This window comes from Tursiops truncatus, chromosome 16 (genome assembly GCF_011762595.2).
Source record: "Tursiops truncatus isolate mTurTru1 chromosome 16, mTurTru1.mat.Y, whole genome shotgun sequence".
Classification (NCBI taxonomy): domain Eukaryota; kingdom Metazoa; phylum Chordata; class Mammalia; order Artiodactyla; family Delphinidae; genus Tursiops; species Tursiops truncatus.
This window is the reverse complement of record NC_047049.1, coordinates 62315459-62329852: the sequence shown is the minus strand read 5'-3', so window position 1 is coordinate 62329852 and position 14394 is coordinate 62315459. Positions and strand designations below refer to the sequence as shown.

Below are 14394 nucleotides of genomic sequence, written 5' to 3'. Positions count from 1 at the left end.
AACAGAAAAGGGAGATTTCATTGCCCTGGATCTTGGCGGGTCTTCCTTTCGAATTCTGCTGGTGCAAGTGAATCATGAGCAAAAACAGACCGTTCATATGGAGTCCGAGGTTTACGACACCCCGGAGAGCATCATGCACGGCAGTGGAAGCCAGGTGGGTCCCTGCTCCCTTCCGATCAGCCCCTGTGGCCCAAGCATCAGGCCCCAGGGTACCTCCAGGAGCCAGACCCCAAAGCACTGGGAGTCCATCATAGGCACGAGTGGAGGACTCCTGGGTGGAAGAGCGTGACTGCCTGAAGAGACCCCACCATGTGCGTAAACTGGTGGATGGGAGGGGGGCTGCTGGGACTTTCAGGTAAGGGGTGCGAAGAGGAGATAAATGCATCCATTCCCTAAGGATCCAGGGGTTGGTTCCCCAGCAGAGGGGTAGCAGAGCCCTTGGGTGAAAACCCTTCTTCCAAGTCATTGTCCTCACCCAGTTCACCAAAGGCCCAGGCCTCATAGGTTATGGCTGTCACCTAGTGGGGCAGCAGGAATCTGAGCTCACAGCCCCAGGGCTATTATAAAGGGCTCCTGGCTACCCAATTTGATAGTCTTCTACGAGTCCTTGGCCCAGAAAGCACCGAGGGCAGGGCCTTGCCTGGAAAGTCACCGTCCCTTCCTCTCACACTTGTAACCCCTGCCAATGGAGACGCTGCCTTCCTTTGCTGGTCGAGGCTGTGGGCATGCTCAGAAGGGCCTGTCCACCCTCCCTGCTTCCCCATGTGGTCGTGGTGGGTGATGGGCCGAAGGCTCACTGAGGACCCTGTGATCAGGGTGTGGGCAGCCCCCAGTCAGGTTTTCAGTCATTTCCGGGTTCTGTTCTACTCCTCACCTTCTCCTGCAGGTGTTCTGGCCACTCCCATTTGAAGCTCGCCTCCCAAGTCATGGCTGTTGTCAGGATACGTTTTATTCAGAGCTTGCCAAATATTTGCTTTAGGGAGGGTGTGTTCACGGCAAGGTTCATGACTAAGTTCTCCAGAAAACTTATTGGTTCTGGGCTGGACTTTGAGATGAGACCCAGAGCCTTCTCTTGGCTCCACTTTGTTCCTAAATTAACATGGGTGGGACCTGATGCAAGCTCTCTGCCTTTTCCTTCTACTAGAGAAAAGGGCTAATCCTGGCCTTTAACCTACTGCTGGCGGGTTGGGTTCAGAGCTTTTCAGACCATGTCACAGTGAGCACTGAAGGGGACACTGTCCCTAGGACAGATGGGCCACTTTTCAGTCAGCCGCTGAAAGAGTGCCTCACTCATCTGATGGACCTGCCGGGAGGTCCCCCTGCCTGTCCCTCCATTACTGGGCTTCAGAGACTGGCTCATTCATACAGTGTGTGCATGAAGGCTGCCAGCAAGTAGGTCTCCTCGTCCTGCCAAGTGGTTGCTGCGTTGCTCCTTTTTGCAGGTGGCCAGCAGCCTCTGGTTGGCATCCTGCTCTCTCCATTTGCCAAAAGTACTGACCTGTCACTCTGTTCCCCATGGTCTTTGGGTCGAGCCACCTCTGCCTCTTGCTTCACCATTGGGACTCACACCCTGTGCTGCAGACATTCCTGTGTGCTTTGGCCTAACCTTTTAGGAGCAGGGTTTATAAATTAAGGGGATGCCTCCCACCTCAGGTGCACACTTACTGTGTCACTTCCACAGTGACTTTCTTCTTCTTCTTTTTTTTTTTTCTGGCTGCGTTGGGGCACATGGGATCTTAGTTGCCCAACCAGAGATCGAACCCATGCCCCCTGCAGTGGAAGCGTGGAGTCCTAACCACTTGGCCGCCAGGGAAGTCCTGTGACTTTCTTCTTATTGCTGCCCCTGGGACCTTGACTCTCCCAGCCTCTGTCCCCATCTTCCCAGCCCCAGGATCACTTTGTTTCCTGCTGTTTCTTCCTCTGCCCCTTTCAAGCAGTCTGCAGAGAAAAGATGGTGATGATAATGATGATGATAACGATAATGTTATATTGTCATAGCAAAAACTTACATAGAGCTTGTTATGTATGTCACTGATCTAAGCACTTCATTTGGATTAACTCATTTAATCATCACAACAACCCTATGGGGTAGGTATTATTATTCCCATTTCACAGACGAGAAAGTTGAGGCTTAGATGTTAAGTAACCAGCCCCTTGGGTCACACAGCACATAAGCGATAGAGCTAGGATTTGAACCCAGGCAGTCTGGCTCCAGATGTTACAGTTTTAGCAACATGGGACACTCATAGACTGGGTTTTGTCTTTGTTTTTAATTAATTAATTTATATTTTTATTAAAAATGTTTGATGGTGTGGAAATGTGAGGGCTATGGGTAAGGAGGAAGGTCCAAGTGATTGAGGGAGAAGCTTAGCAGTTGAAAAATAGGGGTGAAACCGTAACCTCTTGTCTAGAAGTTTGGTGTGAGATTAGCAATAAATATTGGTGGTCCATTTTTCTGAGATCTCTTATAGACCTATCGAATATTCTAGTAAACCAAGGGCCCCATTTTGCCCATGAAGCAACTCATACTTACAGACTGTGAATTGTGCTGAATTCTTGGGGTTGTGATCTCATCTTCTGTAATGTACAGGAATTTTTGCTAGATTTTTAAACCTTTTATTCAAAATAATTTTAAACTTACAGAAAAGCTTTACGATAAGCACAAAGAGCTTTTTATACCCTTTATCCAGATTTCCCAATGAACTATTTGCTTTATCCTTCTTTCTCTCTTTCTCACACAAGCACACACACACACACACACACACACACACGCGCGCGCGCGGACACACACACACACAGACACACAAGGTATCTTGAAAGTTTCAGTGCAATTATAAGCTTTAATAATTTCAGAAGCATAAATGCAACCTTCTTAAAACATCACTTATTTAGTTTTGGGAATTTTGAATACTAAATAAATAATTTAAATTTATTTAAATTAAATAAATATACATGTTGTCAGGAAAGAAAAAAAAAGTTTTTTAGACACTAAAATTTTGCGTGCCGAGAGGCTGGGTAACTTCCCTTTCTGGCTGGTCACAGACGTGGGTTAGCCTGGGGGAATGCCCCTGGGTTGGGGACATTTCTTTCTTAGCAGAGCACTAAGGGGTGGGTGTGTTTGGCTTGAATGGGGGCGGGGGGCTGCTTCCAGCGCCCCTGCCCTGTGAATCCACTTCTGCGGCTGAGCTCTCCCTGCCTCTTCCTGTCCACAGCCTGCCTTCCTTCCTTCCGCCCAGTGGGCTCTCTTGAGGGCCTGGGAGCCTGGAGCTTCTGAATGCAGATGACGTGGGGCGAGCTGATGGGCTTAGTAATGGGTTTATATCGCTCAGAAATGAAGGTCGCAGAAAGTTTAGCCGGGCTTCTCCGGGGAAGGTGGTCATGTGTCTCCTTAGTCAGTCGCCGCTGTAGCCATGACCTGAGTAATAGTGACTCAGGGACAGAGACTCCCAAGTCAAAACTGACAATTTTTCATTTACCTTGGCAGGAAAGTCAGACTGTTAGAGCTGGGTCAAGGACACCTGGGGAAGGATGGGGATAGGTCTCTCAAGGAGATCCTGCACAGTGGCTGTGAGGGCGGCAGTGATCCCCCAGGCTGCAGAGGCCCCCGTCCCCCAGCCTGGCCCCGCTCTGGCCCGGCCCTTGGCTGGACTCCTCCTATACAATTTATCTGACGTTTTATTTTAGTTTCCTCTACCCCCTCAATCTGTCAGGGAGCCCCGGCAGATTGGCCAGGAGTGAGTGAACCATGGCCTCGGTGAAGAGGCCTGCTCTTCTCCCTTTGAACTACAGCCCTGGTCCGGGAGAAGGAGTGGGTGCTGCTGTGGTCTAGTTTTGTTTTGTTTTTGAATTCAGGTAGGAATCAGAAAGCTGTGGACTCTGGCAGGTGGTCCTTGTGCCCTTCCCCCACTCCTCCCTGGGCTGGTCCCTTATTCCTCCATAGCCCTTTATCCGAAACATACCCACACAGACTGGGGACCAGCCCCCGCCCCTGTGTTTCTCCCCAAATCCCTTTAGATGCGGAGGGAAGAGGAGAGGGGAGGGGACCTGCCCCCTCCTCTGGCATCTGGGAGAGGCGTACCGCCGTGGGCTTCACTCTTTACTGTGGGCTCTCTCCCTGACACTTTTGTTAAAATCAAGCCTGAATAAAACTATAAGTTTAATATGGGGGGAAAAAAGGATACCCTGCAAATAAAGTCTTCAGGCAGATGACCTTGTCTGGGAACGTGGGCTGGGGTTGCTTCCTGTGACCGTGCGGTTTGGCTCTGCCATCACTGCCTTCTCTGGGCTTCAAGAAGCTCCATTAGGGCTTCCCTGGTGGCGCAGTGGTTGAGAGTCCACCTGCCGATTCAGGGGACACGGGTTCGTGCCCCGGTCCGGGAAGATCCCACATGCCGTGGAGTGGCTAGGCCCGTGAGCCATGGCCGCTAAGCCTGCGCGTCCGGAGCCTGTGCTCCGCAACGGGAGAGACCACAACAGTGAGAGGCCCGCGTACTGCAAAAAAAAGAAGCTCCATTAGCTGTGTCAATCCCATATACAAGGGAGGTCTAGTGGTCTGTGTTAGACGACAGCCATGTGAAAAAAAACCAGAGAGGTTACCTGGACTGTGGCATGGTTGCTGAAAGAGCATATATATGCTTTGGTTACATTAATAGAGGTATAGAGAGAAGGGAAAGGGAGATTCTTAGTTCAACTAAGCTTTCCTCTTGGTCAGAACACATATAAAATATTATATTCAGTTCTGGATACATTTTAGAGAAGAGGGGAGGTATTGGAGAGATCTAATAGGTTGCCTTAGAGGTGGTGAGCGTCCCGTCATTGACAGTATTCACGCAGAGGCTAGGGAAACAGTGTTCTGGGTTCTTTCTAGTGGAGTCTAAGATATGTATACATATCCCGGCCACATGTTGTGGAGCTGGCAAATTTAAATTGCAATCCACTAAATAAATTGTGGTATAGTCACACCATAGAATACTGTGCAGCAGTGAGAATCAGCAATCTACAGAAACACACAACGTGGATGACACACACATAGTGTAGAGGAAAAGAAGGCAGACACCAACGAGTGCACCCTGTTGTCCCATTTATACGTAGTAGACAACCAGGCAAAACTAATCGAGGGCGGTGGAAGTCAGAGTGGCTGCCGATTGCCCTTGGGTTGGGTGGCAGCAACAGTGGCTGCACGAGGTGGGTGTCTGGGTGCTGATAACATTGTGTTTCTCCATCTGGGTGCTGGTGACACAGGTGGGTGCAGCTTGTGAGAATCCAGTGAACCCTGTACTTAGGATGTCTGCACCTTTTTGCATGCATATTATACTTGAGTAAAAATAAAAATTTGTTAACCTGAAGATTCTGAAATCACGCAAGTGGGCTAGAGGCTAGGAGTATATATGTATTCTGCGGAGCTTCTGGAATTGACAGAGTGAGGAAGATAGAGATACAGAGAAGGGGCCAAACGACCCCTCCACCTGGGTGGCTGCTGGTGATCCATGGCCTGTGTGTTATGGAGGATGAGCTGATTTTCTCTTATTTTCACATTTCCTCAGTACCCAGATAATACATCTTAGTGACCACCGAGAGGCCAGTTCTGTGTGAAGCCTTCAAAAGGCTTCCTAAGCCGTGGTGGCCCATGAAGCAGGCTCTTTTCAAGGGACTCTTCTTTGCCAGTCACATACAGCATGGCTTTTCTTTTTTTTTTGGCCGTGCTGTGAGGCATGCAGGACCTTAGTTCCCCCACCAGGGATTGAACCTGTGCCCCCTGCAGTGGAAGTTCCCAGCATGGCTTTTCATGCAGGGCCACTGGGTGCCTTGGGTATGGGCAGCTGGGGTAGCCGTGCTCCTCTCTGTGTGGGGCAGAGAATTGTTCACATTTTTCCTGAAATGCTAAGTCCCCTTCCTCCCTCCTGACTGCTCTCTTGCGCTTCCTCCAGCTTTTTGGTCATGTCGCTGAGTGCCTGGGAGACTTCATGGAGAAAAAAAAAATCAAGGACAAGAAATTACCTGTGGGATTCACGTTTTCTTTCCCTTGTCGGCAATCCAAAATAGACGAGGTAAGACATTCTAGGATTATAATGCTCCACAGAAGCCCCATAGGGGAAATGCTAATGAACCCTTTCCCTTGACTACTTTCCCCTTTTGCTTACAGGATGGCTTGTGTATCTTGTATTTTTTAGAAATATTTGTAGAAATTAATGTAAGGTCATGATAATCATGTTTATGTTTTAATTGCTTTAATTATATATGTATTTTTGGAGACATCTTTTTTTTTTTTTTTTTTTTTTTTCTGCGGTACACGGGCCTCTCACTGTTGTGGCCTCTCCTGTTGTGGAGCACAGGCTCCGGACGCACAGGCTCAGTGGCCATGGCTCATGGGCCCAGCCGCTCTGTGGCATGTGGGATCATCCCAGACCGGGGCACAAACCCGCGTCCCCTGCATCGGCAGGCGGACTCTCAACCGCTGCGCCACCAGGGAAGCCCGAGGGGACCATTTCTTAAACTCAAGCAAGTGAAGGAAAACAAAGTAGGTTTAGTGACCTTTCACAAGGCCTGTTGTTGGTACGAGTTTCCCTTGCTTTTGAGAACTGAGGCTTGATAGCCACACTCCCTGGGCAGAGACAGGGTGAGACACCCCTCCTCCCACAAGGAGAGGTGGGAGATGGCCTGGGAAGCGACAATGCTGGCTGTTTGCTTGTTCATCAGTGGTTGTGGCCCGAGTGCCATCCTTGTGTGGGCTGGGCTAGGCCCTGGGAAAGAGATGCACGCAGACGTGGCCTGTCCCCCAGAGGTGCAGTCTTTCAGGGAAGGAGGCATTGCAGAAGTGGAGAGGGAACGTCCTCAGGGGCACAAGAGCCCCGCAGGGCAGGGCAGATGTGCCTGGCAGAGAATGAGTCAAAAGTGTGCCCCCCACCTGCCAGCCTTGATTCCCATCCGGAGAGGGCTTCCTAAACTGGGCATGCTGCCTGCCAGGAAGCCAGTGGGTCACAGGCTCTAATTATCCATCTGGAGACCTTTGCCCACTCCTCAAGGCTGCCTGGGACCTTCAAAGTTGTCCAAATCTAGACCAGCTGCCTTTTTCCACAGATGAGCAAAGTGGGCCTCAGAGGAGTTGGGGAAACGGCCCACAAGGAAATGGGCAGAAGTGGTGGGAAGAGGATAAATCTCCTGATTTCCAACCCACGTTCTTTCCACAATACCATGTTCTGTGAGGCTTTTGGGGGCCTGAGGGTTGAAGGGAAGAAAACAGAGTATCCAGGGGCTTTTGGAATGCCTGGCTCGGCTGCAGGCTGCTGCTCGCCCTTCCCGGTGCATCCTGCAGGCTGTGTGGCTTTCAGAGCGCGGGGCAGCCCAGTGTGGACAAGCTTCCCATCGCTGTGTCCCCCCGGAGGCTACAGGGCCTGAACTGCAGCCCCTCCCAACCCTGCCGCATTTATAGTGACTTCCTCCATTCGGAGAAAAAGTTAAGTAGAACAATTATTTTTCTTTTCTAGTATCCTTGATTAAAAAAAAAAATACAGGGCTTCCCTGGTGGCGCAGTGGTTGAGAGTCCACCTGCCGATTCAGGGGACACGGGTTCGTGCCCCGGTCCGGGAAGATCCCACATGCCGCGGAGCAGCTGGGCCTGTGAACCATGGCCGCTGAGCCTGTGCATCTGGAGCCTGTGCTCCGCAACGGGAGAGGCCACAACAGTGAGAGGCCCGCGTACCGCAAAAAAAAAAAAAAAAAAATACAGATGCAATATGTAAAACTATTGAAATAATATAAAGGTGTAAAGCAAAAGGTAAAAATTCCTACCCTTCTACATTCCCAAGTGAATAACCATTGGATGTCTGTCCTTAATGTTTCTCCATTAATATACACACAGAGATGGATCATATTGTATAAATTGTAGTGTCACCGCTTACAAATGGCGGTTAAGTTCCAAACTTGGGGAAGAGGCATGAATCATACATAGTCAGTGTTATCCTTTAATCTCAGGACGTGGCTCTTAGAAGTTCAGTAGCCAAAAATTATCCTAGCATTTTGTTTCTCTTCCCAATTTGCCTCTGACAAAAGTTCCTTGGGGCTGTGGAAACCAAGGTCTGGTTTGAAAGCGCAGAAAGGTGATCAGGTAATAACGGCATTTCTCTTGTTCTCTTTTTAAATGAAGTCTGGCTGTGCAGTTGACATCAGTTAGATTTGTGTGCCATGTGACACCACGGCACTGGCCAGCCACTGGCTGTATTTGAGGATGAGCTGCAGGTTTTTTCCCCATGGCAGCCCCCAGAGAAATCCATTGTGTGGATGGATAAACAGGAGATGGGACAGAGTCTGGCTCTGTTACCCAGTGTGATCTGGAGTGAACCTCTTGTCCCCTCTGGGCCTCCGCTTCTGTCACTGTCCTTGAGCAGACCCCCAAGGGCCCTGGGGGTTCCGGGGGCCTCCCAGCCCTCTTCCAACCCCATCTGCTCTCCTTTGCAGGCCATCCTGATCACCTGGACAAAGAGATTTAAAGCGAGTGGAGTGGAGGGAACGGATGTGGTGAAGCTGCTTGAGAAAGCCATCAAAAAGCACGGGGTAACTTCTCACTGGCCACTTGCCTTGACTACCCGGAGGTGGGGGAGTGTGGGGAGAAGGCTGTGTGACCAAGGCTCTTTCAGGGGACAGTAGTGCATGGCCTGAGCCATCACATGGTGTGGGGGAGGGCAGTCCTTGAAGCCCCAGGCAGGTGAGTGGTGAGAGTTCACGGTCTGGAAGGTCAGGGCTGGTTCAAAGCAGAGCTGTCCGAGGTGCTACCCCAAAGAGCCAAGCCCTTGGGCAGGGCATGGCCTCCTTCCAACAGGAGGGTAGCTGTGCAGGGAGCTGGCATGGTCGAGTGCAGCCTGCCGGCGTTGCATCAAGTGCAGAAGGAACATGGATGCAGTGGGGTGGTTTGCACAGGGCTGTGGCTCTGTGAGTAAAGTCCATTCTGAAAAGAATCTTAAGCCAGATAATGAAGGGCGCCTTGCCGTCTCCACAGCGTGACCACTGCGCTCTAATCCAGTGAATTTGAGTGCCAGCAGTAATGAAAGCAGCACCGCCCACGGGGGCAGTGGCGGCTGTGAAAATAGGAGCCCTCCCGCCAGGCTGTGTTGAAGCTTGTGATCTCTGCTCCACGTGTGTGTGGACGGTGACACCCCCTCTTCTCCCCCAAGGACTATGACGCCAACGTTGTGGCTGTGGTGAACGACACTGTGGGGACCATGATGACCTGTGGCTACGACGACCAGCAGTGTGAAGTCGGCCTGATCATTGGTAACGCCCACCGTGTCCTCGTCCCTTCCTGAAGCCGGTGTTTCCAGACGGCACCGCCTCCTCTCTCATGACTTCGTGAGGTCACAGCTTCTGATCTCGTCTCTCTCTCCAAGGCACGGGCACCAACGCGTGCTACATGGAGGAACTGAGGCACATCGACCTGGTGGAAGGCGACGAAGGGAGGATGTGCATCAACACCGAGTGGGGGGCCTTCGGGGACGACGGGGCCCTGGAGGACATCCGCACCGAGTTTGACCGGGAGATTGACCGGGGCTCACTCAACCCCGGGAAGCAGCTGTGAGTCCCACCCTTTCTAACTAGTCATATAGAGGACTTAGGGGACACTTAACGGAAGATTTGGGGTGGGAAGTGAGAGGGGCAGGAAGCCAGGTGATCAGAAAAGGAAAAGCCCATCAAGTGTGTGTTGTCTCTCACTTCTTTGGAGAGATACACAGCTGTGAGGTCTGCAGCTTTAAAAGCGTATTTTATTTTATTTTTATTTTTTAATTTTTTTTGGCCACACGGTGCGGGTTGTGGGGTCTCAGTTCCCCGACCAGGGATCAAAGAGCATATTTTAAATGATTTTCTCTTTGTTTAATTACACTGTTATTGTGTCCTTGTAAAACATTTTGAAAATTAAAAGCACAGAGTCATTAGCACAAAGCTAAGGTTTAAAAGCGTTTCCATATGCTGTCCTCACTAGGGTTGCTGCTCAGGGTGGGAGAGGCCATCCGTTCATTCAGCACACATTTCTTGAACTCTTAGGATGTGCCAGCTCTGTGCTAGGCTCCAGGGATACAAAGTAGCACCTTCCCTTCTAGGACTTAAGGTCTCGTTGGGGAGGGAAGTCACACACGCAAACACCTGTCATGCAGAGGAGTCGGTGAGAGCCGTGTGAGTCGTGCAGACCTTGGTGAGACCTTCTTCCATGTCACGTATAGGCAGATGGGTCAGAGCTGATAAAGAACATCACATCGGACTTCTTGGGCAAGTGGGTTTTGGCCTTGGGGAACTCTGGTTACAGAAGTATGAGAGATATTATTCAGGCTGGTGTGGGCATTGCTTCCTTTGAGCTACTTGTTTCCTGAAGTGCACACTCATATTTCTCTGTGATGCTAGCGTGCTGCCAGCTCTCTTTGATCAACCTCCCAGCAGCCTTGTCCTGGAGTTGGATGCTGTCAGCCCTCTGGGAGATGTTCATTGACCCTGTTGGCTTAACAGCCCTTATCCCATGTCAGAGAGACGCTGTCAGGGAGTTGATTTGTCCTTTGGAAACCTATTTTACCTATTACCCAGGCTGGCAACTGGGCTTTCCGCCTGAGTTAATGGAATTGTATAAATGACCAGCCCCCCTCCACTGGGAGTTGGGGTAGTGAATAAATGAGGTCTCTCACTGAGAGAATCCTGAGTTCTTAGGCGCAGCGTTGAATATCTGCTTTGCATGCTGAAGCACCAACCACCTTGGTAATGAAGAGCCCCAGCTCTGATAGCCAAAGGTTTTGCCCCTCAATTTATTGACCTAACCTCCAATTCTAAAACCTGACCCCAGCTGACAGGAAGCTATTTACTGTGCCTGCTTATACATGTCAGTGGAGATCTATGCTTGATTATGCTACTGCCTCAGGCCCCTCTGGGTTTACTCTGTACTCTGTGGCATATGTAACATATTACATCTCTAAAATCCTCAAATGTCCACGTTCCCAAGCACATATGACCCCAGGGGTTTCAGATAAGAAATTACGTACCTGTAGTTACTATCAATCACTTAATCAGAAGTCACCCTTCTTAGCAGAGCAGGTAGGGCAGTTACCTGTGATAACTGAGCAGATATGGCCCAGGCCCTTGTCTGTTTCCTTAGCCTCAGTGTAGGGATCCTACATGGCTTGGGTGGAAACCTGGATTCTCTGCCCTCCTTTTTTTTTTTTTTTTTTTTGCGGTACGCGGGCCTCTCACTGCTGTGGCCTCTCCCGTTGTGGAGCACAGGCTCCGTACGCGCAGGCTCAGCGGCCATGGCTCACGGGCCCAGCCGCTCCGCGGCATGTGGGATCTTCCCGGACCGGGGCACGAACCCGTGTCCCCTGCACCGGCAGGCGGACTCTCAACCACTGCACCACAGAGAAGCCCCTCTGCCCTCCATTTTGACGTAGTTCTAAATTTCTCTAAAGGGCTGAACCACATCCTCAGGCTGAACTGTGAACTGGGCTCACAGTTGGCTTGCAATAAACATTCTTGGAATGGTGTATGAATAGGGGATGGATGCAAGGACGGGTGGATGGATGGATGGGGGAGTGGAAGATGGATGGTGGATGAGAGATGTGGCTGAGTGACTGGGAAATGGGTGGCTGGCTAAACAGGTAAATGGATAAAACAGTAAGAAGGGTGGGGTAAAGTCCATCTCCAATATGCTTCCCTGCTTACTGATTACCATAGGTCAGGTCTTGGTAGGAACAGTTCCAAAGAGGTGACAGATGCTTGAGTTGTATCATCTATTCCTAGAACTAGGCTATTGGCCAGAGAGTGTTTTGCCAAAGTAAATTTACCTGGTCTCTTAGATTTCTGCCTGATTTTGGGGGTCTTCCGTATGTCTTCTGTGCAATGCCAAGTTCTTCAAAGCCCTTTTGTTTTCCAAGGGAAAGGTGTTTGCTTCATTTGACTGATGGGGAAATTAAGGCACTAGGCTACGGGGATAGGGCAAAGCTGGCCCAAGGCTCTTTGTTGAGGTTTAATCTGGGTTAAGTTTGGGGTTTTCTGTCCTGTTGGAAAGTACATGTTTTTCATAGTGAGCTTCCAGAATGTCTAAGAGGCGTCTCATCATTTATGAACAAAAATCATCAAGGATGGTCTAGAGGAATGTTTTTCTTTCTTTTTTTTTTTTTCAGGAATAGATTTTTTTATTTTAATTTTTTAACATTTTAAAAACTTATAGTACATGCTTCTTTATGTATTTAGGCTTTCTACTTCTTATGATAATTTTCTTTATTTATTTTGTAACCCAAGTATATCTTAGGTCCTGGTCTATGTAATTAAGTCTATGTAAGTCTCTAAGTTCAGATTCTGTTTCTATCATACATTTAGTTTTGGCATCTGATGTATTAATTAGCCCCTTTAAGCCTCAGTTCATTTATCTTTAAAATGAATAGAAATAATACAATTATATCATATGGATGTTTGGGGATCAAATCATATAAGGAATGTAAAGCATTTAGCAATACCTGGTATCTGGTAAGCATTGACAAACTATTACCAAGTTATTGTTACATAAATAGTTTATCCTGAGCCATCTTGATCAATGGCACCACTGCTCAAATAGGAAGGTAACCCCCAAACAAATAATCTATATCAACATCTGTTTCTCTGCCTTTGACATTAATTTAAAAAATATTTACCAAGGGCATACTATCCTCAAGGTTCTGCTCTAGGCACTGTGGATGTGGAAGTGACAAAATAGACTGAAAGGAACGAAAACCAAAACACACATACAATGCGTTTTAATGGAGCTTTCATTCTATTAACCTTTTAGAGAAATGTTTTTCTTTTCTTTTTTTTTTTTTTTTGGCCGTGCCACATGGCACGCAGGATCTTAGTTCCCCGACCAGGGATTGAACCTATGCCCCCCTGCAGTGGAAGCATGGAGTCCTAACCACTGGACCACTAGGGAAGTCCCCTAGAGGAATGTTTTTCATTAGAATTACATTAAAAAAAAATTTTTTTTTAAAAACGGGAATTTCCTGGTGGTCCCGTGGTTAGGATTCTGTGCTTTCACTGCTGGGGCCCCAGGTTCAATCCCTGGTCGTGGAACTAAGATCCCACAAGCCACGTGGTGCGGCCAAAAAAATAAAAATAAAATAAAATAATAAAGAAGAATTACATAGAGCCCTTTAAAAAGCATACTGTTGCCCAGGCATCCTCCCACCCTAGACCTTCCCTCCCAATTCTGATTCATTTGGCCTGGGCTGAGGCCTGTCTTTAGGAGCCTAAAAGTGATTCCAGTTTTTAACCGGGGTTGAAAACATAGGTGTGTTAGTTCTTTGTAAAGGCTCTGCGCCCAGGTGGGCTCTAGCCCACTATGCACCCCCTCATCTGTTTTGACTGAAGTTTGCATTTACTGAGTACTGACCATACATGGCTGACAGGAGGGGTAGTGGCACAGTGGCTCCTACCTTCATTGGTGATTGCTGCTTTAGGACCACGGGGGGAACGGCCCTGAGTATTCAGGAACCCCACCCTAGCCCCCAAGCTAGAAGGTCTCTCTCTAAAAGGGATCAGACATGGCCTTCCTCCCTGTCGCCCTCCATCCTGGGCCTTTGTTGTTTTGGTCCCATACCTATCTCCTATGGTAGATGTCAGCCCTACCTTCTTTCGTTTTAAATTCCCTGTCTCCTCTTCCTGTCTTCTTGGGCCTCTGGCTCTTTTTCTCTGTTTTGTCTGGAATTCTGAATCCCATTTCCCTGTGATTCCTTCTCACATCTTTCGAAACAAAGGAGACACCACCCCACAAAACAGCAGTAGCAGTGATCATAACAGCAGGAAGGTTTGGTCTGGAAAATTCTTTGGCCTGAATGGTGGTGGAGTAACGCCACTTCTTTTCAAGTCATCCCCCAAACACCTGCTTACTTACTGTGGCTCTGCCTGCTGCATGGAATCTCTCAGCAGCTCTAATCCTCATTAGGTGGCCACAGACCTCACCCTCCTTCTCTGTCCCTGCGCTGCCTGTCGGGGCAGACCCTGGCTGCCAAGGGAACTCCTGATCGGCATGCCAATCCTTGCTCTCCTGTCTGAATATGGTCCCCCCCCACCTTCCCAGTCTCCCCCAGGCCTGTGCCCACCAGCAGGCAGTGCGGTTGCAACACCGTGGTGCTGCCCACCGGCCTGTGGTTGTAGGCACCTGACTGCTGAGAAGCAGATCACGACTTGCTTGGTTTCACTGGAGGCTCATGAGAAGTGCTGTTTCCTCATTCTGCTGCTCTGACAGGGACTCTGGGGACTGAGAAAGGACAGGCTCCTGGCCTCGGGCTTCCTTTATCTGGAAAGGGGGATGGTAGTATCTATGTGTCTAAGAGACCATCGTGTAGAAAGGGGAGCAGATCATTCTGAGTGTCTCCAGATGGCAGAGCAAAAAGCAGTGGG

General features: G+C 49.3%; 1 protein-coding gene across 6 annotated transcripts in view; it reads left to right on the top strand.

Moving 5' to 3' along the window:
• HK1 (hexokinase 1) overlaps nucleotides 1-14394 on the top strand; it is an 86919-nt gene that overhangs the window by 46293 nt on the left and 26232 nt on the right. For all 6 annotated transcript variants that reach the window (XM_073793515.1, XM_033842149.2, XM_033842148.2 and 3 more), the window contains 5 exons: nucleotides 6-154; nucleotides 5928-6047; nucleotides 8455-8550; nucleotides 9168-9267; nucleotides 9381-9564. In XM_073793515.1, coding sequence (XP_073649616.1) covers nucleotides 6-154; nucleotides 5928-6047; nucleotides 8455-8550; nucleotides 9168-9267; nucleotides 9381-9564 — 649 coding nt within the window. The remainder of the gene's footprint in view (nucleotides 1-5; nucleotides 155-5927; nucleotides 6048-8454; nucleotides 8551-9167; nucleotides 9268-9380; nucleotides 9565-14394) is intronic.